Here is a 25,837-nt window from a genome sequence, read left to right on the forward strand (position 1 = left end):
AAATACAACGTACTTAATATAATTTTTCTTTTGATACAGAAGTACAGACACAGAAACATAACGAAAGCAATAACAAAAATATTTATTATTGAAAATCGGAACGGGCCGCGGGAGCGCGGTTCCGCGGGAAGAATTTCTATCACCATCTCGCTCACCCGCGCGCCTCTCTTACAACTCATACCGTTTAGGTGGAACGCGGAATTGAAATGTAAATAAAATCACTAATAATGCAAAATAATTCTTTTTTTTTCAATAGGTACGTAATAAGCAGCATTAGTACATCAATTTACTTAAGAAAAAAATAGCTAATATCATTTCCATCTATGAGTACTGTGTGGCGCCGCTGGGGAGTATGCTCCCCAGCGGCGCCACTTTCAATGCCGATTATTTCGTTTCCTATCACAGGTACAGCCATAAACATTATACGTACATGATGTACCTTTTAGGTACATCATTTCACCATATAATTCGTTGGTATTCATTATGGTGGCGCCGCTGCAGAGTAGCACACTGATAAAGTCATAAATATTAACAAAGTGCGGCCCGCGTGTTGACGCGGGCCGCACTTTGTTAATATTTATGACTAATACTCATCGTTAACTACGCTACTAAAACTACGCAAAAAAGGTTGCCGACCGCTGCTTTAGATGGTCGTTATACGTTGTGTTTCAGTTAAAAATAAAAATAAATGGATCATTTCATAACATAATTTAATTATTAACATATAAATGGTTATTCACATTAGAATGTTTAACATTGCGAGTACAAGTAGGAGCTGAGTACGAGTACGATATGGCTAATATTCACAACCGGCTACACGATGCAATCAAAAACGTATCAAAATTTAAATTATACATCCATTTTAACAGTCTCTTGTCGCAGGCAGATGAGGCAAATTCTGACACCTATTATTACAATATAACCTAAATGTAGATATTTATATGAAACGAAGAACCTTCAGAGCATTATATTTAGCTATACTGATATTTAGAATTAGGAAAACTGAACTGACAGTATTTATATTTAATTTAAAAATAAGATCGACAAGGCATTAGAAGCCATACAAATCAATAAAGTCATAATCTTATGAAATACACTGTCAATTCACTCTTGCTAATTAATCTGAATACGAGGAGTGGAGAGACACTCCTTACTTCGGGCAAACTCGGCTCGGTTCGGTATTGCTTCGAGCAATTATTAGGGTTGGCACCACTTGACTTCATTTTACGTGCACGACCACAGATAAGATAATGACTTGAATTTTGACAACCCTAAATAACAGAAAGGGACAGCATGATTCGTCCCTTAATCGCTGTCAAACTTCGGTTTTGTAGGAAGTGTCCTTTACTATCGTAATAGTACTATTATTTATTCTGTGATACGAGTTTAGATTTCATGGTTTGAACATAGTTTGAACATTTGATTTCCTCCGATTTTTTCAGTCACATATTTTAATCTAAGACTCACGGTCCTAGCCTATAGGATTTTTCAAACTGGAAGAGTGGAAGGGTACGATGATAGATGTCAATTTAATACAATTTTGCGACATTTGGCATTTAACGTTATAAATTGTATAGAGATGAGTAGATGACATAGCTATCATCGTACCCTTCCTGTTTGAAAAATACTATAAGTACATTACGTATATTGAGTTCAATGAAAATCGAATTATTTTCAATAGGGAGTGTTACTGCAATGTTCTGCCGCCAGAGTGCAGCACTAGCGCCTTTAGTAAACCATAGAGTAACGTATACATACTGTGCCATAAACTGTTTTTTTGACAAGTTTTCAGACAATAAAATATGACATGAAGCATCAAGGCGGTTTGTTAACAAGGGTCTACCGGGAAACGCGAAAATCGAAATATAGAGTTATCTGCCTCTTTATCGCTTGAATATGCAAGTGATAGGGTTATATAACGAAATTTCGATTTTCTAGTCACGCGGTAGACCCCCAGATTGTGATGGATTGTGGTGGTAGTGGCGCCCCCTATGCATAGTTTCGCGTAATATTCCCTATTGGAACAGAATTGGATTTGTTTTGTATTGTTCCATTTTCAAACATCACAAAATAAACCAATTTCACTATCAAATTTTGGATATTCCTTGGCCCTTCGAGGTTATACTTACTACGAGGTTAAGATAGACCTTGAATCCCCTGGCGCACGGCCCTCTGTACACGGCCCAGGCCCATGGCATATGTACATTGTCTACAGTTTAGTTCATTATTAACTCTGCTCAATCAACTCGGAAACAGTTTATTGAGCACTCTGCTTAAGTCTGCCTCATAGTCTAAGTTACATTCAAATAATTGATTTGTTTATTACTGATTCAAAATTCATAGTTATATTTATTTACATCAATAATCATCAGTAAATTAAAATTATAAGGTGACCCATTTGTCACACGTCTAAAGCGTCTTTTCATTTTACACATAAACAGTATAATACAATACAGTAACTGTATCCATCTTTCGCTCGCAGGAAAGTAAGGATGAAAGTTTGACACTCTTGTGCAAAACTATTGACAAGTGGCATTAAAAATCACAATACACCTTACGTGAGCACGATCAGTCATTGTTTAGGAACATCACTTTTTTTTACAATCAGTCAGTTTACAAACAAGTTCCTATGGTCCACCCCGGCAACTCACGCGTTATATACTGTTTTTCATTATGCATATAATATGTGGTATTTCGTCTCATTTTGTATTGTATACGTAACGCGCAATCGTTGCTAACAAACGTTATTTATTATGGCACATAAGCGACGCGACATACTTTCAGGGAAATAAAGTAAATGATTTGCGTGCCACCGCTACGGCTTTGAATATGTTTATGATTAGGTATATAAAATTATGATTCTAGCCTCAAACGTGACAAACCTAGGTTTTGTTGAATTTTTATACCACAAGCAAAGTATAACGAAATTCATACCTAGAATATGCTCCTATCGTATAGCCGGATTTATCTAATCAATTTCAAAATAATTACCGTCCGCTAGCCAGTAAAGTCCTCAGAGATGTACAAATGGTCGGGCCGGCCAACAGTGTATCACAACTTTCCGATAGCGTTTCACCATCTCTATAACGCGTCGACGGTCACTACAGAAAAAGCTACGAGTATAACATAAGATCCATATTACGCGCGGCGAACCCCCGAAAATCGAAATAAATTGTGCCGCTCCGAGGTAGCTATATCTGCAAACCTAACTGACGACCGGGGTCGGAGAACCTCTCATTCACACAGTCACAGTCGCAGGTCTCGCGAGAGAGATAGCGCAACTCGCCCGGGCGTCGGTTTGGTTGGCGGCTGGTATTAAGGTTCCCGGATGGATGGTGGTCGGCGGCGCTAGGTGGGCGCGGGCGCGGGCGCGAACAGGCCGGGCAGGCCGGCGCCGCCCGGCGCGTCCAGCGCGCTGCGCGGCGGCTCGCGGCGCGCGCTGCTCATGTGCGGCAGGTCCAGGATGTACACCTCCTTCTTGAACAGCTGCCCCACGTTGCGACCGATCAGCTGCGATCACAGAATACAACATTTATTTATACGACTCGAGTTGAAGGTGAAGCGGAATGGATTGACCGAATGACACGAGCAATAGTATTTTTGATAGTTTCTTGAAGTGAATCATTGGTCATTTCCGTCTGTTTTCTTCTGAGGTTAGGGGGCTGCAGATCTCTACAATTCAGGCTCGGCCCTATATGCAACCGGCATTTTGGAATATAAAAAACATAAATTTAGAATACGAGCGATTATTCTGTGCACGGATCACCCGACCGATCGAACGACACTCACCCTAGCCGTGATCTTCTTGAAGAGGTCGCGCTTGGTCTTGTCGATCTTGTTCTGCTTGGCGTTGCCGGGTGCGAGCTTCTCGTCGAGGCGGCGCAGGTCGTGCGCGTCCACGTCGGGGATGGCGCGCAGCACGCCCGCCACGTGCGGGAATCGCGGCCGCAGCGTCTCGTACGCCTGCAACACATACAGATTCCAGGCCGGCCGTTTCGGACTGTTGCAGAGTACCGGGATCAAACCAACGGCCTCATTCAAACAGTTTTGAATGTTACGTGAGAAGTGAAGCTCCGACTTGAAAACGGCGGAAAAACGCCTCCTACGGTTATGCATTTCAACTTTAGCTACTTTAAATAACGAATCGTTCGTACTACTAGTTCACGACATCTCGATGCCTTATCTGTTATTTTTGTAATTATGGTAGCGAGACCTAATTTATCGAGACTTCCAATATAGATGTATTGGTGGTTGAATGTCAGAAGGTGATACCTGCACGGCGAGCGCCAGCAGCGCGGCCTGGTTGGCGTCGTGCTGGCCGTGCGCGCGCAGCGCCTGCAGCACGGCGGCCAGCGCGCCGCTGGCCTCGGCGTCGCCCACCAGCCCCGCGTCCAGCGCCGCGCGCAGCGCCGGCCACGCCAGCGCCGTGGCGCGCAGCGACGACGTCGAGTCCGGCCACGTTAGCGCGCGGAGCACCTGACGTGTTCACAAAACTTGTTGTTCATTACATTTCGCAATAAACTAGAAACAATTAACTTTTAAAGCTAAGCGTGTCAGCAAAAAGGCTCAAGCTCAGGTTCGGTGACGGCAACGCTTATCTTCAGCTTGTTCCCTGTTGCGATCGCAGCCAATACTTAATATTATTCTTTTCGTTTGTAATATTTGATGACGATCTTTTTTATACAGAATTCATCGATGTTTCCTTACAATTTAAACGGGATGACGTGATCGAGCGACGGTCGTAACTTTGTCGCGATATAGTTAGTCATTATTGGTTCTCCAACTTTTTTTTAAATAAGTATAGGAGGCCACAGTACGTACCGTGTGCAGCACGGCGGGCCCGGCGCGGGGGGAGGCCAGCACCATGGCGCCGAGCTCGGACACCTGCTCGGGCGCGCGCTGCGTGCTGGCGGGCGGCGGGCTGTCGTCCTCCATGTCGCCCGCACCCGTCACCACTTCCGGGCTCACTCCGCCATCCACTAGTGACACCTGTTTTACAATGTATTCCACATTTTACGGGGCGTAAAGTTGCGTCTGGTGGTGTCGTCCATAAGATCTCTTTGCAATTTTTTTTTTTTGCGATTTTGACGCAGCTCAATTTATGGTGCGTTTGTGTATTTTGAGCAGCGGCGTGGAGAGCATGCTTTAAAATCGTGACATTTACGACGAGTCACTGCAATTCCGCACCATCAGTGTTTTTTAAGCAGCAGTGTGGAGAGCATGCGGTAAAAACGGTACGAATACGATGCGTCATTCCGTAACGTCACCGTTTTTCGAGCAGCGTTGTGGTCGCGTTTTGGTCGCGATAAAATTAGAAAGGAACAAAAGATACGGCGCGCCGCGCGGAACTTGCGACGGATGATTTGGCGATTGCGCGGGTTTTAACATTTTACCGCAATAACTCTAAAAGTATACGTCTGTTTAAAATCGCTCGAAAAGATGGCGTCAAACAAATGTAACACATATCAGCAGACATAGAAGTTTTTGTGGCATAAACGAGTGTTTGAGAAAATGAAACATCGATAAATCTGTTATCGATAAGTCTGTAACAGATTAATAATTAAAAGATGTAACTTCTACTTGCTGTAAATTACCGACAAATTTTAAGAACGCAAATCAATTAACATAAATTTACATAATTTCTTTATTACTATATTTAGTGTACTTAAAAACAAAAACGTTAACTGTAGTATACAGTGCCAAAAGAATAGAAAACTAACAAAATATCAAAGAAGGTATCGAACATGTTGTGTACTTCGCGGTAGCTATGTTATTATACAGTATTATAAATATCTATGATAAAGTTAAGGTAACATCGATAACAGACATGTCGATATTTAATTTTGCCAATCACTTTTGCCACAATAACTTCTATGTCTGCATATCAGTGAAAGAACAATGGCGTTCTAAAAGTTTTAATTCTGTATCGAAAGACGGCAGTAAATTTATTGTGATTACAAAATTTACTTTGACAATACAATACGCAATAACAAAAAAATTAAAATAATTAAATTATCTTTGATAATACTAACATATTTTGAGTACTAACCTTGAGCACCTCCAGGTGTTCCCTCGTCAGGTGCCTGACTAGCATATCTTCTAACACTTCCTGTGACTCGTTGCTGCCCTCCTCCTCCAGCTTGCCGGACTCGTATAGGGAAGCGATGTATTCCCATCGTTGTGATAAATGTACTAACACTGTAAAATATATGTATAAATAGTGAAATCAAAAGTCAGAAATCAGAAATTTTCTCGTTTTAGTACAGAAGGGGCTCTATTGCTGAACTGATATGATTTATGAAAGTCGTTAGATAATTTTTAGTGTTCCGTACAAAACTTTGTTCACGGAACACTTATGGGATCACTTCGCTCTTGAAAATCAGTTAAATGCGTTTTTCTCAGAGACCGTTTGACGTAGATACCTAAAATTTGGAACAGTTATTATATTTTTGTACTGTATGGCGGGTTTATGGTAAAAATCACAGATATAAATTATTTACAAAATTTATTTTAAACGAAGTAAAGAAGTTGTAAGTACGAGTCTAAATACAATATTAGGCGCCATGAAATGAAACGTCGATGTATCTATATCTGAAGTTTTGGAACCATTACATTTTCTTTCGTGCGTTCCTCGCAAATTTGCTCTGGCGTCACGCGGACGTTTTTTTTACGTCGGATGCTTGGCGCTCAAAGGGTTAACAATCAACTCACCGACACAATCAATCAAAGTCACAATGAGGTAGCGTTGTTTTCTCACAGAGTTCTTATGGCCACCTCCGGTCTCCATCATCAGCTCGATAGTACCTTGTTACCCAACTTCTAAAGTATGTGAAGTTTCAGCTCAATCTAATAAAAAGTGGCTCTTATTTAGCTTGCAAAATTTGATTACGCACGGGACAGATGAAACTAAATAACAGCTGGCGAAAAAATGCAGAAATTATGATAGATAAAATACTTCAAAAGCCTAAAAAATGAGAAGTTTCTATTGAAGGGCAGATTTTTTATTCGTTGTCGTATTTTTCGCAGAGTTTTCCGTTTTCGTAATTCAGAGGAAGACTTTGTAGGACATGTGGTGACACATTTATTCACCAAATTTAAACGAAATCAGACGAAAACAAACAATCGGCAACAAATAGCCCCGATATGATATCGTTAGTGAATAGTTAGCCATAATAGTTAGTGTTTAGTTTGGTGTACGTACTGAACGGCGCATGGTGGTCGAGCAGCGGTAGCGCCAGGTCGGCGTAGTGCGCGGGCGGGCAGTGCAGCAGCAGCGGCTTGAGCGCGTGGCGTGCGATGGGCCGCAGCCAGTGGTCGGGCAGCTGCTGCGCCGCCAGCACCGAGCCCAGCAGCGCGCGAGCCAGCCCCGGCGCGCCGCACAGCTCGCGGCCCAGCGTCGTCGCCGCCGCGCCCACCAGGTGGCACACCTGCCGGTGAATCGACTAGTCAGGACTAGGAACTCATCTCATGGGCATACATAATAGTACATTATTGTCGAGGCTCGGAAGTAGCTACTTGCAGGCTGAGGATTCGTTTTAAACGGACGACCTTGGGAGTCCGTTTAATTGAATCCGAAGCCAGCAAGTAGCCTTCCAGCCGAGTCATATATAGTGCTTTTCTCAAAAATGGTGCAAGAAATATAAATATCATAGAAATATTTTACAATAGCAACGTTCTTACGTATATATTTTCACAGAAAAAAGTAGAAACAATTGAAAAAATTAGCTATGCCGCCTTTTTATTTTTTTAATAAAAAAATAGAAGTGTATTTTTCTGCCGAAAATACGCCAACCTATTTGAGACAGCTAAATAGTCGCGGTACTAATCATCTGTTTGGCTGTTTAATGGGCCTGTGCCTTCATTTGATATGGCCATTTTAACTTTTAAAAAGTTTGGAACTCGACAAATAATGGAATTTGTATGCAACATTGCAGTCCCAAAATCGAGACTGCAATGTTTTTAACTTTTTAATTTTTGACTGACCATAAACTTACGCGCTTCGCGACCTACTTTTTAAACGGCAAAGTCGACTTTGCCGTCCATTTTTGAGAAATAGTACATTATTGTCGAGGCTCGGAAGTAGCTACTTGCAGGCTGAGGATTCGTTTTAAATGGACGACCTTGGGAGTCCGTTTAATTGAATCCGAAGCCAGCAAGTAGCCTTCCAGCCGAGTCATATATAGTGCTTTTCTCAAAAATGGTGCAAGAAATATAAATATCATATAAATATTTTACAAAGCAACGTTCTTACGTATATATTTTCACAGAAAAAAATTAGTTTTGCCGCCTTTTTATTTTTTAAATAAAAAAGTAGAAGTGTATTTTTCTGCCGAAAATACGCCAACCTATTTGAGACTGCTAAATAGTCGCGGTACTAATCATCTGTTTGGCTATTTAATGGGCCTGTGCCTTCATTTGATATGGCCATTTCAACTTTTAAAAAGTTTGGAACTCGACAAATAATGGAATTTGTATGCAACATTGCAGTCCCAAAATCGAGACTGCAATGTTTTTAACTTTTTAATTTTTGACTGATCATAAACTACGCGCTTCGCGACCTATTTTTTAAACGGCAAAGTCGACTTTGCCGTCCATTTTTGAGAAAACTAATATACTACGTTTATCAATAAAAATATACTTCGTTTCAACCGAGTCTTGCACGACGATCACGCATTATTTACTAGTACATATGTATTTGGTATTTTACGCTAGGTGGGCAATATGGTACACAATTTTAAAAGAATGTCGTATGAATTTCCCTTCACGCATCCCTATTATAATTTAAACTTTAAAGTAATGGACCTGCATAAAATCAGTTATTTAAAGAATTATCAAAATAATTGCATTGACATTATTGACATTGACAATAACAAAATCTAAACGATCAAAACTTCATTCAAGTTGAACAGAAGCTAGTTCTAGTTCTAATGCTTCTAAAAATGCTATGTTTGGTCTAGTAATAGTAAAATTGACAGTATATTCCCGAGCTTAATAATGTAGGAGGTAGGTAGGGGACGGTAGGTAGTTCTCGTGGGACGGCCCACTCTTGTGGACTCACGTTGTCGTGCAGCGTGTGCACGTAGGCCTGCATGCGGTCGTGCGGCTGGGGCGGCGGCGCGTCGGTGTCGGCCAGCCCCAGCAGGTGGCGGCGCTCGGCGGGCGGCGGCTGCAGCGCCTCGAGCGGCGCGCGCGCGCCCGGCCCCGGCGCCGGCGCCGGCGCGTGCAGCTCGTGCAGCGCGCGCGCCAGCGCCAGCGCGTGCGGGAACAGCGGCAGCACGTGCGCGCCGCAAGGGTTGCGCCAGATCGGGTTCCCGCTCGGCGTCGTGCCCGCGCCGAACCCGCCGCGGGACGCTCTGCCAAATCAATATTGCGTTTACAAATCTAACTTAATTTGATCACATACATACTAAACTTATATAACCTGCCAAATAACTTGTTATGCCGAACAGACGTTATAGCCACACAGTCCATACGCTTAATAGTTTACTTTAACTTATCCAAAAAAAAAAGGCAGAAGAAAATATAAAATAGTTTTTGTGTATCAAAGTGTCAATAAGGCCTCGTAGCAGATCATTTAGATCTGTATTACAATGCAGCAATTACAATTAATACAAGCTCTCAAATGATAAATTACTCTTTAAGAGTCTGAATATCACTACTCTGAACGTAGTAACGGACGTAGTCTAGTGTAGGTTGCGGGAATAATCTGGATGAGAGCAAAAAAGAACCGAATACTGTTGAAAACGGGAGAGATCCATGTCGAGAACATCAGTTGGCGGGTAATGATGAGTATGATATAAAGTTATGCACTTGTCAGGGTCGGTGGGCACGGTGGTGCGCTTGACGACGCCGAGCGTGAGCGTGAGCGCGTGCAGCAGCGTGCGGCGCGCCTCACCGCGCTCGTCGTCGGCGGCCGGCGCGGCGTCCAGCCCGATGAGCCGCGCCAGCGACGCCGCCGACGCCAGGTGCGGCGCCAGCGCCGCCCAGCGCGAGCTTACGTCGCCCAGCACCTGTACGGGCGAACGAAAGGGTTAACAAGGGGAGTGAAGCCAGTAAAATAAGAAGGGAACAGACATGTCGTGAACACATAAGACTTTAAAACGATTTCCGAAATAGCCAGGAGCAAATGTTTGTGGTTGTTGCAACGTTACCTGTGCCACTAGCGCGCTCTGGCGCTCGTAGCAGCAGAAGTGGTTGGACACGAGCAGCAGCGCCTCCTGTATGGTGACGCTCTCCATGGCGCTAAGCCCGGGCCGCGCCAGCGCCGCCTGGCACATCTCGTGCAGCCGCCCGAACACCGGCAGCAGCAGCAGCGGGTACTGCCAACAAAAATCGCACATCAAACCTATGTAATTAAACATAGGGTATTCCACCTATCCAATTTCTTTGTCCAATGTGTATTGCGTCTCACATTTTGTTTTAATGAGAGAGTGAGACGCACTGACATTGGACAGGTGGAATACCGCCCTTAAGTTCACGCTAAAAATCCATTCAGGAGCAGTAGTGGATTATAATTTTGTCGAAAAGTCTTCTAGAAGTCGCTTTTCGCTCATGTCATCGCGGATATGAGTATTTTGGTATGCACTGGCATTCAGTATGATGTCCTGAGCATCAAATATATGAGCTGACAAGGTGGGAGTAGTTACTGTGACGTCATAAAGTCGGCAGTGCAATCTTCGACCTTGTTAGCGACCCTGCAATACGGTCGTGTTCACCTTGGAGCCGAGCTTGACGAGCAGGCTGGCGGCGTGGCGGCGCACGTTCTTGACGGCCCGGGAGCGACGCGGCGGCGGCGTGTGGTTGTCGGTGAGCAGCGCCGCGAAGATCTTGTCCAGCACGCGCGGCAGCAGCTCCGCGCCCGCCACGCCCACGCCCGGACCTGCACCAAACGGTACTTTCTTACATTTATTCTGAACTGAACCGATTCACTATAAAGGCTTATGCTCTGGTTTCCTAGGATAGCGGTGCCGTCTCCATACAAATACTACGACATTGATATTTAGCCGTATTATTTAGTATGGAGACGATTTCGCGAGATGGTATCGGACGGCTGACGTGACGTACCTGCGATCTGGCTGCAGGCGCAGCTGAGGAACACGAAGAGCGCGGACACGAGCGACAGCAGCAGCGACAGGATGAGCGGCGCGGGCGGCGCGCACGCCACGCAGCGCTGCAGCAGCTGCAGGCCCTCCACCACGCTCGGCCGCGGCTCGCAGTGCACCAGACGCGATAGCACCACGTCTAACACCTGACAAAATGCGTTACAGATATCATTTCATCACCATTGGCCTTCGAGTCAATTACAAACTATACAAGCAGTGTTAGGTAGGGAGACAACGTTTTTCGTGGCTGTGTAAGCCAATACGGGAGCGGCAAACACGACCACAGGCCTGGCAGGTGTGATGTGCCCGTGGCGAGCAGGTGTCGGGCTGATGACGCTTGCTCGCTTACTTGCCAGTGTCTTAAGTTAAACCAAGCGTCGTCGTGAATTTTACGCCCGTCAAATACCAGTTTGCGCCACTTTACTCTGTCCTCGGCAAGTTTCTCCCATTTGTGAACCGGGATGTTGAAGGCGTGCATGTCTCGCTTGGCGCAATCCTTATGTCCTAACATTTACAGATAAAACCTTCAAAATTTAATGCTGCCACGAGGTTGAGGTCATGTAGAACTTATTTCATGGTAACTAGCACTTTCAAATAATGATTCATGTTATGATCTTAAGCTAATATCATTATATTCGTATTTTCGCTTGCGGCCCGCGGAAGTTCGATTGTCGATCGTTCTTATCACCACTGCTAATTAATCTCTGCATCGAACATGACACAGTTAGCACATTAACGCCCTCTTGCGGTGATAATACACTTGCATGCAGTGCATATAGACTACTCCACTCGCTCTTCCGAAAAGCATTACTCTTGATATAGTTATTCCTTCTCCATAAATGTAACCCGCCCAAAGATTTTAATATTACCACAGAATAAGTAATAGTATTATCATACAGAACGGACACGCACCGCCCCGCCCCGACTCGGATTACCTCGCCCCGCGACTGAGTTCTGACGGACTTCTGACATACTCTCAGTTCGGCTAGCGACGCCGCGACGCGATGACGCAACGTTCAAAATGCCGGTGTATTGTGTGATGTATGGTTGTTTGTCAAATTCACGAAATAAAGAAAGAAGTTTTACTTAATGAAATAACTAACTTTTCCTTTTTTATATAAAAAATAGCGTTTTGTAATTATATAAATTTAGACCACGCTAAATGTGTACCGACATGGCATTTTTGGTAATTTTTTGCTGCACCATACTTCACGTAATATTTTACGGCCTTTACGGGTTACGGGTGAGTTTGCATATACGTTTTAATAATATTAGCTGTGCCCTGTGAATAGAACAGTCAACAGTTTATTATAGCAAGGATCTAGGAGAAAATACCATCTTGTAAATTATGTTATGTTTGTTTCTTTAATTTTAGGAATAAAAATGTTTGATATTTACGTTACGAGTACAACGAAAACGCTCCGTGAACTCAAAAACATGTAAGCCCTAAGCGACTTACTCACACAATGACGCGTGTACAGACGTGCCGTTCACACATATACACGCAAACGAGTTTTGATGTATGGCGTGTCCGCCCTGTGATATTACTCAATAAATTTCCGCTATTATAAAAAAGTTGTGACCGGTCAGCAAGTTTTTATTGGTTAAAATAACATTCTTTATTTATGTCAAACCTCTTGCGCGGCATTCCAATATTTGGCGTTGTCAAACTGCGCCAGGGGGGTGTCACTACGCAGTTTAGGTACATTTGGCCGGCGGGCCTCCCGGGCAGGGCAGGCGTATGGCAGTGGGCTGCCGCTCGACCGCACGATAGTCGTGTCACGTGGCGCTCGCGCAAAGAAGATTCACCGTTCGTGCGCGGTTATAAGTTTCAATTTTGTTGCAGGCGGCGAGTATAGGTATAATTTTATACCTAAATCTGACTTTTGTGAAGGAGTGAATTTTCTGTACGGTAGTACTATTAATAGTTATTCTATGACTGCGCGTCGTACAGTTTAGCCGCTCGCGGCACATACACGTGGGGTAATTTTGAGGTCTAGTAAGCTAAATCTCAAACTTACTCAGTCTACGGGACTACGGGCTAGCAGACTGACCTGCGACAAGGCCTCCCACTCCACGTGGAGGGGGTGCGTGTGGTCCAGCTCGGCGGGGCACGACTCCACCTTGTCCAGCGCGGCGCGCGTCCACTGCTCCACGTACGCCCACGTCACCAGCGGCGCCGCGCACATGCAATGCCTGCAGACAATATTCACAATATTAATGTCACTCCTTCTTGTCCGCGCACCTGGGTATTATAATTGTGCTCCACAGTCCATATGACTGAATTAGTAAAAAAAAGAGAGACCCCTTATTTTAACCCACTTAAAGGCGATTATCGATTTGTGATTTTTTTTATGTATATTTATTTAAGAAATGATAGAGTATGCTTTCTACTTGGTCCCATTTGATAACTACGTCAGGATCTGATGACGGGAGCGGCATATTATAGGCAAACTTAATAATCCGGTATTTTTTATAGTAACTTGGGCATTTTGCTTTTGGAAAGCATCATTTTATAAAGTGGAACTGTTGATGAAGACTATATAAAATTAAATGATGGATGGCAGTTTAATACAAATGAAAACTATAAAATATCGAACACAGATCACCTAAAGCAGTCAAGTATCTCGGTGCGGCAGCGGTTGAAGAAGACCGCGAACTCCTGTTCGCTGTCGTAGTCGATGCAGGCGTACGTGGCCGCGTCGTGCGCGCCGCTCGCGCGGGTGGCGGGGTACGTCACCTGCGAACACATATATTCGCTGTTAAGGGTGGTATACCACCTATCCAATTTCTTTTCACATCACCTAATCGAAAAATGGATTTTTCTTCCCTGCTAGGAGGGATCAAAGTGGCACTTTTCTGTTCAACGACATTTCATTGCCAGTTTAAAATATTAATATAATTAACTATGAACATCGTATGTACAGCATGGCAAAAAAGAGTAGAAATTAAAAAGTGGCAACACTGTAGTGTCAACACTAAGATTTTTTTATTTTCCTCATAATTGATGTGAAAAGCAGTATGTGTCACACGGTATCAAAATTATTTCGTCTTGGGCGTTAACACTTGAATCCCTCATTACGCTCAGGATTCTACTTTAGAATCCCTCACTACGTTCGGGATTCTATTGTAGAATCCATCGCTTCATTCAGGATTCAATGTACGCCCTTGACGGAAATATATCATTTTGATCCCTTATAACACAAACTAAAGCCTGGCAAGTTCCTTTTTGCCCTTGGCCACGTTGCGGATTTTCAATGGAACTAATTTATTTCAATGGCAATGATTTCTTTTGACAACAGACGTTGGAAGTCATTGAATGTCACCGATGTAAACATATCGAAAATAATTGTATATATTTCAGGATAATAATCGATTTTGAAATCAAAATGCCCAAAAAAATTCACCCCGATGCAAAAATAATAATTTTAAACACATTTAAATACTTGCGGCAGAAAAAGGACGAAGGATTCAACAGCATTCCATTAAACAATGTTTTGAAATTAGTTGCTGACATGACGGGTACTGATATTCATAGTGCGGTTGTAATGAACTGGTTAGTTTATTGGTACTAAATATGTATATTAATTATTAAATTATTATTTTTTTCTCATTCAAGGCGTCTGTAGTACTACAATCAAAAATATGCACAAAAAGAATGAGACTTTGCCGCCATTGCCACCGATACCAAAAAAAAGAATACAAATAGACGACTTCGACAAATGTGCCATTAGGCACAAAATTCATGAATTCTATGCTGTGCGAAAGCAAGTACCAACTCTCAAAACTCTGCTTACCGAATTAAAAAAAGATATAGGTTTTACCGGTAGTAGGGAGTATTTGCGATTGCTATTGCACAGTATGGGGTTCAAATATAAAAAGTGCAGACACCAACGGTCCATATTGAAGGAGCGTTCGGATATTGTAGTTTGGCGGGAAAGTTATTTAGACGAAATAAAAGAAGCGAGGGACAAAAATATGCCTCTTGTTTATTTAGATGAGACTTACATCCATACTTCTCTTAACCATGCAAAATGTTGGCAGAGTGAAAATGAACCCGGTGTGTCGAAATCCGTTTCAACCGGCAAACGATATATTATCGTTCATGCTGGTGGACCATCGGGATTTGTTCCTAATGCACTCTTAATATATAATGATAAAGAAAAAAAAGCCGATTATCATGACTCCATGAACAGAAACAATTTTAAGAAATGGGTTTTGCAGAAATTAATTCCCAATCTCAGTGAACCCACGTGTGTTATAATGGATAATGCCCGGTACCATTCTTTCCAAATTAACAAAGCTCCAACATCAAACGATAGAAAACACATCATTGCTGAGTGGCTGCGTTTAAATAACATCTCATTTCCACAAAACGCATCTAAAGATAAATTGGTCACAATTTTGAGACGTCATAAACCGGAACCAGTATACGAAATAGATACGATTCTCTCAAATCATGGTCACAAAGTGATAAGGTTACCGCCCTATCACTGTGATTTAAATCCTATTGAGATGATTTGGGGCATCGTGAAGGCAAAAGTGGCAACTAAAAATGTTTCCATCACAAATGATGCCTTCCTAAAGCTCGTTGAAGATAGTTTTCAGGTATTTACATTTACAAATGTTTAGAATTTTATTGAATAGTTAAAAATATAACTAACTTAACACTTTGTTATTATTTAGGAAGTCCCTATAGAAAATTGGAGAAAATGCTGCGACCACGTAAAAAAAATAGAAGACGGATATAGTACAAAAGGTCCTATAAATCGAATCACAGACAGAAAGATTTATAATCGAGGTTGGTGGTCCCGAAAGTGACTCATCAACTGATGAATCAAATGAAGATTCATCGGAGCCAGAATCTGATAAATATATGGATGTCGAATATTTAGAATCAGATTTTGACGGATAGGTTAGTTCATATTTAATTATCAATTAAACATGCTCTTTCGATTACCTGAAAACATAGTTTCACAATCTACAATTACATAGGTATTTGTATATCTCACTCGCTCTTGCACGATGCCAATACACACTGTCCCGACTATTCGTGACGTAGACGTAGTATTGCTATATGTAAGCTGTTTGTAGCGACACTATATCAGGGTCAAAAAGGAACTTGCCAGGCTTTACTATTGTCCAATGTGCATTGCGTCTCACATTTTGCTTAATGAGAGAGTGAGCCGCACTGACATTGGAAAGGGGGAATTCCACCCTAAGATAAGAGAGCCGTAGGCGGTTTAGTAGCAGGATGTGCTCGGCGCGAATATACTCAAGTATAGGCGCGTCTACCATAACACTTTCCAGGGATAGTACGATTTATCGGCCACATAAGCGCCATTAGAATTTCAACTGTGGCATTCCAATTGAAGGTTCAAATTTGCTTGCACTTTCAGGTAATGCGACTTGTCTTCAAATGATTCATCAAAGCTGGAATTAATTGGATTTTTTGGGAAAACCTTGTAGATTGGTGCGGCCTGGAAAAGGGTTAGTTTCTAATTTAAATTTTATTCACTCGCACATCGCAATGAATCGTCTGCCAATGACGACGATCCAACAGAGCTGGCCTCATCTACCTTGAGCAGCTTGGGCGCGGCGGCGTGCAGCCAGCGCGGCACGACGGCGGCCACGGCGGGCAGCTTGCTGGCGTGCTCGTGCCGGAACACGCACAGCCACACGCTGCTGACGGCGTGCGTGAGCGTCAGCGAGGGGTGCGACGTCAGCAGCAGCATGCTCTCTAGCAGCACCGGCATCCAGAACTCCACGCCCGTGGCGAAGCTCCACAGGGACGTTAGCTGCTGCCCTAACCCCGCTACCACCTGCACAATTAGGTTTACTTATAAAATAAGATAACAAGTATAAGTATAAGTATTTATTTGCAAAGAATAAGTAGGTACAATAGTGTCTTAGGTGGTAAGTGACAATTGGTTGCTAAAAAAAAAAGAAGTTGAAGTTTAGGTAATAAGACTAATAAGGGTCCATCTGACTTAATTTCTATTTTATTTGGAGATAAAAACCTGTGACAGTAGTCAAGGGTTGTTATACTTATATGTATGTATGTGTTTCCAGGAACCACCAGTTGTCCACAGACGTACAACATTAAGCTGACAAGATTTTTTTCTTTGTATATATTGCCCCCCTATACATAACAATAGTTGTTTTTTTTTAGCATTAGAAAAAGACTACGCGATCTTGACGTGTCTTTTAATTGAAAAACGCTTTTTAAAAATCAGTAACTATTACTTATGAAAGCAAAATAATGTAAATAATCGATTAATATACTTCATAATTGTTACATATTTGCCGTGACTTATTTTTCAAAAGTGTTTTTCAATAAAAAGATGCATCAACATTGTTTACCTTTTTTCTAATGCTAAAAAACGAACTAGGTATACTCAAAAGCCAGAAAGTTAATCTTAAACCCTCCAACCTGAGAGAGCTTCTTTAGGAACAAGTAGTTTTTTTCGTCCGCGACGTTGACGCTGGCCACCGCGGCACGGTGTATGCACGAGATCGCGTCTTCGCTGAACAGAATCATCAGCGGCTTGCGCTCCTTAGTCTGCAATTGGCACATTAATGAGGAATAACATACGGCATGGTTGTACTAAACCGGCACAATTTGTTATTGTTACATTTTATTAATCGTGAGTCATGATAAATACTTAAATGAAGTTGTAGTGTTAAATTAAGTTTTAAAATTACCTCCGACGTTTATAAAATATATATCTGAAATTTTCAAAATGAGGTTTCATTTGATTAGTATATATAGTTTGATAACTTTATTTTTTCACTTTCTCATTAGCCCCCAAAAGTGGCCCCCATGTTTAAAATTCATTTGTTTACGTTACATATCCATCTTTGTATCACTAATTTACATATGTGTACCAAATTTCAACTTAATTGGTCCAGTAGTTTCCAAGACAAGCTGTGACAGACAAGACGCACGAGTGATCCTTTAAGGGTTCCGTTTTTTCCTTTTGAGGTACGGAACCTTAAAAAGAAGAACAGTGAGTGTGTTAACACTCACCGATCCTTTCCTGTTGACCACCTGCAGCAGGCACTCGGCGGCAGGCAGCTGGAAGGCCTCGTCCTGCAGCAGGACGCACAGGATCTGCAGCAGGCGCCCGTTGGTCATCACCACGTGGTTGGTCGACACCCACTCCACGAAGAACAGTAACACACTCACCGATCCTTTCCTGTTGACCACCTGCAGCAGGCACTCGGCGGCAGGCAGCTGGAAGGCCTCGTCCTGCAGCAGGACGCACAGGATCTGCAGCAGGCGCCCGTTGTTCATCACCACGTGGTTGGTCGACACCCACTCCACGAAGAACAGTAACACACTCACCGATCCTTTCCTGTTGACCACCTGCAGCAAGCACTCGGCGGCAGGCAGCTGGAAGGCCTCGTCCTGCAGCAGGACGCACAGGATCTGCAGCAGGCGCCCGTTGTTCATCGCCACATGGTTGGTCGACACCCACTCCACGAAGAACAGTAACACACTCACCGATCCTTTCCTGCTGACCACCTGCAGCAGGCACTCGGCGGCAGGCAGCTGGAAGGCCTCGTCCTGCAGCAGGACGCACAGGATCTGCAGCAGGCGCCCGTTGTTCATCACCACGTGGTTGATCGACACCCACTCCACGAAGAACAGTAACACACTCACCGATCCTTTCCTGTTCACCACCTGCAGCAGGCACTCGGCGGCAGGCAGCTGGAAGGCCTCGTCCTGCAGCAGGACGCACAGGATCTGCAGCAGGCGCCCGTTGGTCATCACCACGTGGTTGGTCGACACCCACTCCACGAAGAACAGTAACACACTCACCGATCCTTTCCTGTTCACCACCTGCAGCAGGCACTCGGCGGCAGGCAGCTGGAAGGCCTCGTCCTGCAGCAGGACGCACAGGATCTGCAGCAGGCGCCCGTTGTTCATCACCACGTGGTTCGTCGACACCCACTCCACGAAGCCGGTCAGCGTCAGCAGGACCACCTGGCGACGTAGCACCAAAGGGTTTATTTCAACATTTAACATTACCATACGTCATCAAACGACAGACAGGCAAACATGAATGAGAAGAATGTCCATTTATAGATTTGTTATACTCATGGTCTAATAAAACATGGTCTTCTATTCCCAGAGTGACACGGGCCTACGTCACAATAACATTGCCACTTTATTTCAACATAACATGTTACATGGGTACATTATAGCTATGGTTAATAAGTTAAAATATTTCTTTACAATTTTATAATTTTCATTTATAATGTATTTTATCTTAAATTTTACAATAACACGTCATTTTTAATTATTCGGTAGCAATATCTTCCGATTCACGAAAGAAATTTCAGACGTTCGGGTAATTCTGTTTACATTACTGGCAACACAGGATAGCGCTGTCACATTTGACAATTCGGATCTAGATAACTTCATGCCCTGGCCGTCATCCTTGTCGAACGCGTGTTAATTGTTACTTCCTTCTCGCTCAGTGTCAGCAGTCGCAGTGTTTTCCAAACTTTTCACGTCGTAAGCTTGGTAATTAATGTGTAACTGTGAATTAGTTTTTTAAACGTTTGTCTTGTATAGATAAATAAAGTTTAGTTTAATACATTAGATTAGTTTTATTTTACTATGTTTCTACATGAATAACTTAAAATTAATGCCGTTAAAATAATTTTCACCGTTGGTTAAAATTCTCCCACATTTTAAAGTTTGAGAACCTGTAAACAGCATGATGACGTAGGCCCGTGTCAGTTAGGTCATACGCGAATCTCGGAATAGAGTACCAGGCGGGGTATATTATTATACCATGGTTATACTTTAGTTTTTATTATTAGTTTTAATCATAAGGGGCCTATAACTGAACTTTAAAGAGCCAAGTTTATGCATATTTATCCAATATACAAATGGCTGAAGTGCTTAATTTAGTGCAAGAACGTGGTTTCCCTCATAAAGCCTAGGATGTGAGGCTTTACAATGAAGGTTTTCTAATCTTTCAATACAGTGGCACGATAGCATGGTATATTTAATTTTATTTCAGATAAATTATACCAAATTTATAGTCACGGACTTTAATTGTTGATCCATTTAGGGCTCACTTCACATTGGACATTTCACCGTTAATATTGACCAAATTATCTTGAACCCTAAATGGATCATCAATTAAAGTATGTGACCGTACCTGCACAACCCTGCCGTTGCTGGCGGCAGCGTTGGAGTCGCCTTTGGCGGTGTGTTCTCTGAACTCCTGCACGTGTAACTCTATTAGCCGCATGAAAAACGCGAAGATCTCGGCCATGTTGCTCGTCAGCGCCTGGTAGATGTCCTTGCGCCGTTGGTGCTGCTCGAGCGTCTGTTAATATAAACCAGAAGGTCTACTAGTGACTCTACTTGGCGACACCAGCCCCATTATTCAGTAACAGCTAAAGACATTTTGGTTTTAAATATATAACAATACAAAAATACAATATGGGGAGTGCATATTTCATATTTATATATTTCGTAAACGCACGGATACATTACACCTAAATAACTAACTACGAGTAAATAAATTTTAATCAATCATCAGGTTATAGAGCTAAATAATGTGTTCATATGTAAAACTAAATAATGATACTGAATATTAAGGACTATAGAGGTGTCACATAATCGGTTTAGAGTAGTATGATCCACTAAACTTACATTCATTTGTGGCTTTCCATGTCCTTATGCTTCATGTGCATAAGCATAAGGACCCTCCTTTTGATGGAAAGCCACATTTAACTGATCAACTATGAGAGTGATTCTCAAAATAGTGGCATCTACAGGTTAAAGTTAACGAAAAAAATTTTTTTGTGTTTTTTTTTTCAGTTTTAAGAATGAAGAATATTTTTTTAATACTTCAAGTAACCCAAATTTCAAAAAGGGAACGAAATTATGGCAAGTTGAAGTTTTGAGATACAGGTTAAAGTTACACTACACAGGTTAGGAGGGAAATGTAGCAGGTTAAAGTGAGTTTTACTATAAAATAATATATAATCAAATTGAAAGAGTCTAACATCACGTCCTGCATTTCCTGTGTGAACATCCAGACGGCCAGCACGAGCTGACGTTATTATGCTAGTGAAAGCGGACATATAAAGACTCAAAGGTCTTGTACATTTATGTATCGAGACAGAAGTCACTATCACCTGTCAAGAATTACATTAACCTGTACATTGATCACAGGTTAAAGTTAAGCAGGTTATAGTGAAAAATACATTCTTTTCTATTTTATCTCTTAAACGGATAATAATACGAATGTCTCACTTTTAGCATAGATGAATATACCTTCATACAAAATTAAAATAATATTATTACATTATGCCCCATACCAATTTCGTAAAATAATCGAGACAAGTGAAAGTTAACATTTTGTTACACAAACTCCAGATTCCTTGTCTCTCCGAAACTACGACACTTGGGTCATAATGGTTCCCTACGGTGGTTAGTTTGATACTTAGCTAATATTTTGTCACAGTTATGATCTAAATATAATTTTGTGTGCGTGAGTGTGATGCGATACCGCGGATGTACTGGTTACAGTGAAAATATCCTTGGACAATTTCGTGCGTGCATATTATTGTACAAAAATTATATATAAGACCCGTGCAACGTACATTTTAAAAGATATTGTCTATGTTATTATATAGCATGATATTTTATTAACGTTAATTGGTGCCTATAAAATCTAAAGAACTAAAACTGGAAGAGCGATGCATTTGGACAAAACAGGTTACAGTGAAAAGTGGTACTCTTTATTTTTTTCAATATAAATATTAAATAAAAATAATGACTTGCCCTCGATAAACATTGTTTTTGTTTATCTATAAACATTTTTGTTTCATATGAAAAAGAGCAAATGAGCATACATTCAATTCAAAAACTCGATGACAGGTTAAGATGCCACTATTTTGAGAATCACTCATAAACTTTAAACACACATTTAAGTACTATGCTTTAAATAGGATAACAAAAAAAATAATTGCCCAAGTTATAAATATAATTACATTTTGTGTTTGAAATCTCTTATTTACTTTATATTTAGGTCATGAGCTGAAACTAGGTGTAAGAAATCATTAATGTCAAGCGGTGTAGCAACAAGCGCGCAAGTCGTGGCGCGTCAATTAACGACACAGCTCTTATCTATCAATTTCATGCCTAACTTTGTGACTGTAAACAATCTTACTAAACCTCAAAATGCAGTTTAACCTCCAAATAGAAAATTTTTAAAAAGGCAAACAAGGATGTACAATCCATGAAATACTGATAGTACACGTTTTTTAAATTAGTAAATATACTAATTATTCATAGTCATGTAAATAATGTGAAATATTCATGCACACACTATATTTAATTATAGATATGATTGTACTGCAGCCAAGTATTGTATGAAAATAATTAAAAGCTGTATTAATACACTAGCTAGTTGATTAATATTTCTCGACATTAGTAGTGTCAATACTACTTCACTGCTTTTAAGTCCCGGGGGGGGTTTTCAATACCCAAGCACAGAACGCGCTTGCAGCGTGTGCCATTAAAACCTTACACTCACCTCTAATGTGGTCACTACCCCAGATGTATTAATACGAGCAGTACTATCTGGGATCAGCTCAGCAAGCAGTTTGGTCCACAAGAGCCACTCACCTGCAACGTGGCCACGTCTTCCACCAGCCGCAGGAAAACGTGCAGCACGATCTGTGTGTGCGCGTGGCCGCGCGCGCACGCGTCGCTCAGCTCGGCGAGCAACGTCGGCCATTGCTGCGGCCACTCGCGCTTGATCATCTCCACGATGACCCGCGCGAGTGCGTCGTTCAGGTGCCCCGGCTCCCACCCGCCAATGTAAAGCAATTTCATGGCATTTTCCTGTAACACAAATGTGTGACTTCTTAACTAGTTCAAGCAATGTTCACCTATACACTGCGGCAAATAATGTGTCTTTTAAAACAGGTAAATGACTTCAATTAAAATAGGTGTATGCTATTTTACAGTGTATGCAGCATATTAACTAAACTTTATTGTCATAATGTGACTCTGCTGGGCTCGCTAGGATCCCTATTTCCTATCCCTAGTTTATAGCAAAATTATATGGCTGTGTATGCAGGGTATACAATTGAAAATTGTGTATAAAAATTAGACATGATTTCAGAATATTTTTTTATCAAACCAACCTATAAAGGTTTTTGTTAGATTTTGCACTTGCAAATATAGTCTCGTTTCCGTGTGAACTTATACATGGCATTTGCTAGTTCTTAAAATGGGTAAAATTTCAATATAAATGCAAAAAGATTAGTTAATTTAGCTCTTAAGTTAACTTTCTTAGCGCCACTTGCACCATCCCACTAACCCAGTTAAACCGTTAACCTGGTGTCAAATTGTACTGGTAACCATGGTAACTCCAGGTTTAAACGGTTATCCCCGGATTAGTAAATGGTGCAAGTGGCCCTTAGTGCCAAGTAGTGTCAATAAAATGAATTGCAAGAAAAAGTTTAACTTGTACTGAATTAGTTGTTTGTGCAGTTGTGTGAGCATCACCTAAATGAGAGAATATAACATAGTACAAATGATTGCCACACATAATCATTATAGCACAAAAGTATGTCAGGGTTATCATAAAAGCAGATCTAGTTTTTGCAGTAAAACTCTTGTAGAATTTTTGTTTAATTATATCAATATTTTCATGCCCCATTTATCATAAAACTTATGAGTTTAGTTGAAAAATGTACCAGTGTTAGTGATTTTAAATATTTACTTGTGTGTTGTCAATATTGATACCAAACTATTTCACTCACAATAAATAAAATGTGACTTCACCTTGGAGTATATAGATATCTATGAACTAAATCTGGGAAGGAAGTCACTAGCATTGCCTTTTTCATGCTAGAAAAATCTGTAGTCTACTCATGGATCATTATTCCATGTCAGATTTCTTAGGGTCATTGCGCTAGTTTCCGTCCATGCTCTAGTTTACGTCCACTTGATGAATTCGCAAATAATATATTTCATTTCAAATTTGCTACCAGGGAAATATTCTTTTTATGTAGATAGATATATTGTTTAGATATTAGGGATTGTTTTCTTTCTTCAGTCGGTCCCTCAATACTGAGGATCGTGACATCATATCCTTCTGTTGAAGACCAGGTTCCTCCATAGGGTTCTGTTCCTCGCTAAGCGCATGGCCTCGTGCAGTTTTAATTGCATAGGTGCCGTAATTTGAGCATACCATCTAGTAGGAGGAGGGCCCTGAGGTCTCGTGCCTTCAACTTTGCCCGTCAGTATTACTCTTTCCAGGCTATCTGGAAAGCGTCGTGAGAGGTGTCCGAAGTATGACAGCATTTGGTCCTGGCATATCGTTGACAACCGGCGATTTATGCGTAGCTCCTCTAGTATGGACTGATTGGTATGCATTGCCGTCCACGGAATTCGTAAAAGTCGGCGCCAACACCACATCTCAAACGCGTTAATACGCTTTATCATATTGGCTCGTTTGTTCCATGTCTCCGAACCATACAGAAAGATTGGGAAAACCAGACAGCGCACAAGTCTAACCTTTGTCTGTCTTAATATACCACAATCCTTCCAAATCTTATCTATCTTAAGGATTGTAATAAGTCCAAATTTGTGCAGCAATGTAGGTTTACATTCAAATTTCGTCAAGTGGACGAAAACTAGCGCAATGACCCTACATCCAAGTGAATAGCAATTATTTTTTTATTTAACCTTTATTGCACAATACAAGAAAGTACAAATACCAATTCCATACCATATAGTATAATATTCTAGATACCTTTATAAATATCTTCTCAGCTTGCGTGATCTGTGTCCAACGGTACTTCACTGTGTGCTCCATAAGTTGCAGACCAAAGTGTTTGACAACCGCAGAATACTGTCCACTTGCCAGCAATAGACCAGCTTGAGCACACCATGGTGAGCTCTCTTTAAAGCTACAAAAAAACAAATATTACAGATTTTTATTATTAAAATAAAGTTACAATAGCTAGTGAAACATTGACATACCTTTCGCAAGCATTATAGGCCTGGTTGCGGGCCTCATGGGAGACTGTCGGGTTGAGAGTGAGCTCCACGGCACGGCTGAGCTCGTCGGCGATGAGCGCCACCTCGCCGCCTACCTCCCCCATCCCACCGACGTTCATTGAGCTCAGATTCTGGACATAGAAACAGTCACAAAACATTTAAGAATCATCTGTGTATTATTTCATATTTACCTCAAAGCTAGTTTAATAATCTGCCAAGCTTGAAATAACGAAGATTAGACTATTACCACGCGCATAATTGTATGGATCTATTATATAAATAAGTGTTTATATCTATTGAAATAAATAAAACAAATGGTGTAAAAGCAACTTTTTTTTATAATACCTGCTCGCCAATATTCTATATCCATAGAACAATGTTCTTTTTATTCCATTACATGCGTATCACGACACTGAAAAAATATTGCCCATATACACTAGTATTATTGCAAATTAAAATTTGACACCTGCCCGGTGTGCTCTTAAATACATGCAATAATGCATTTTTCAAATTGATGGGCAAACTTACACATAATAGAGGATGTGAAGTGAAACTAGATTTGTTTTGGTGAATAAGTAGTAACAAGTGATTAGATTTACGACAAAAATACACCAAATAAATTTAAAAACAAAAGTAACACCTCATGTGCAGAATTTTCGGATTTACAATGTTCCATAGACAAAAC

At 41.5% G+C, this 25,837-nt stretch overlaps 1 protein-coding gene across 1 annotated transcript; it reads right to left on the bottom strand.

The window, feature by feature from the left end:
• Window positions 1-1,941: 1,941 nt before the first annotated feature.
• LOC134806525 (exportin-5) lies at window positions 1,942-25,830 on the bottom strand. The gene is made up of 22 exons (XM_063779822.1): window positions 25,681-25,830; window positions 25,498-25,564; window positions 25,135-25,283; window positions 24,905-25,061; window positions 22,765-22,983; window positions 20,282-20,452; window positions 18,928-19,092; window positions 17,536-17,664; window positions 16,682-16,924; window positions 13,712-13,842; window positions 13,157-13,298; window positions 11,065-11,248; window positions 10,716-10,879; window positions 10,152-10,319; window positions 9,811-10,010; window positions 9,059-9,353; window positions 7,202-7,427; window positions 6,050-6,198; window positions 4,822-4,989; window positions 4,273-4,476; window positions 3,790-3,963; window positions 1,942-3,510 (listed from the first exon to the last, which is right to left on the bottom strand). Exons 3-22 carry the CDS (start codon window positions 25,269-25,271, stop codon window positions 3,349-3,351), a joined length of 3,588 nt encoding a protein of 1,195 aa, XP_063635892.1. The 5' UTR covers window positions 25,272-25,283; window positions 25,498-25,564; window positions 25,681-25,830; the 3' UTR covers window positions 1,942-3,348.
• Window positions 25,831-25,837: the final 7 nt, after the last annotated feature.

The sequence above is a fragment of the Cydia splendana genome, chromosome 3 (assembly GCF_910591565.1).
Source record: "Cydia splendana chromosome 3, ilCydSple1.2, whole genome shotgun sequence".
Taxonomy (NCBI): domain Eukaryota; kingdom Metazoa; phylum Arthropoda; class Insecta; order Lepidoptera; family Tortricidae; genus Cydia; species Cydia splendana.

Coding starts and splice junctions, on each gene's coding strand:
- LOC134806525 (XM_063779822.1), bottom strand. CDS start 25,271: ATGAACGTCGGTGGGATGGGGGAGGTAGGCGGCGAGGTGGCGCTCATC. Junction 22,984..24,904: donor CTGAGAAGATATTTATAAAG/GTATCTAGAATA, acceptor TTTGTGTTACAG/GAAAATGCCATGAAATTGCT. Junction 3,511..3,789: donor TCAAGAAGATCACGGCTAGG/GTGAGTGTCGTT, acceptor CTGTGATCGCAG/CTGATCGGTCGCAACGTGGG.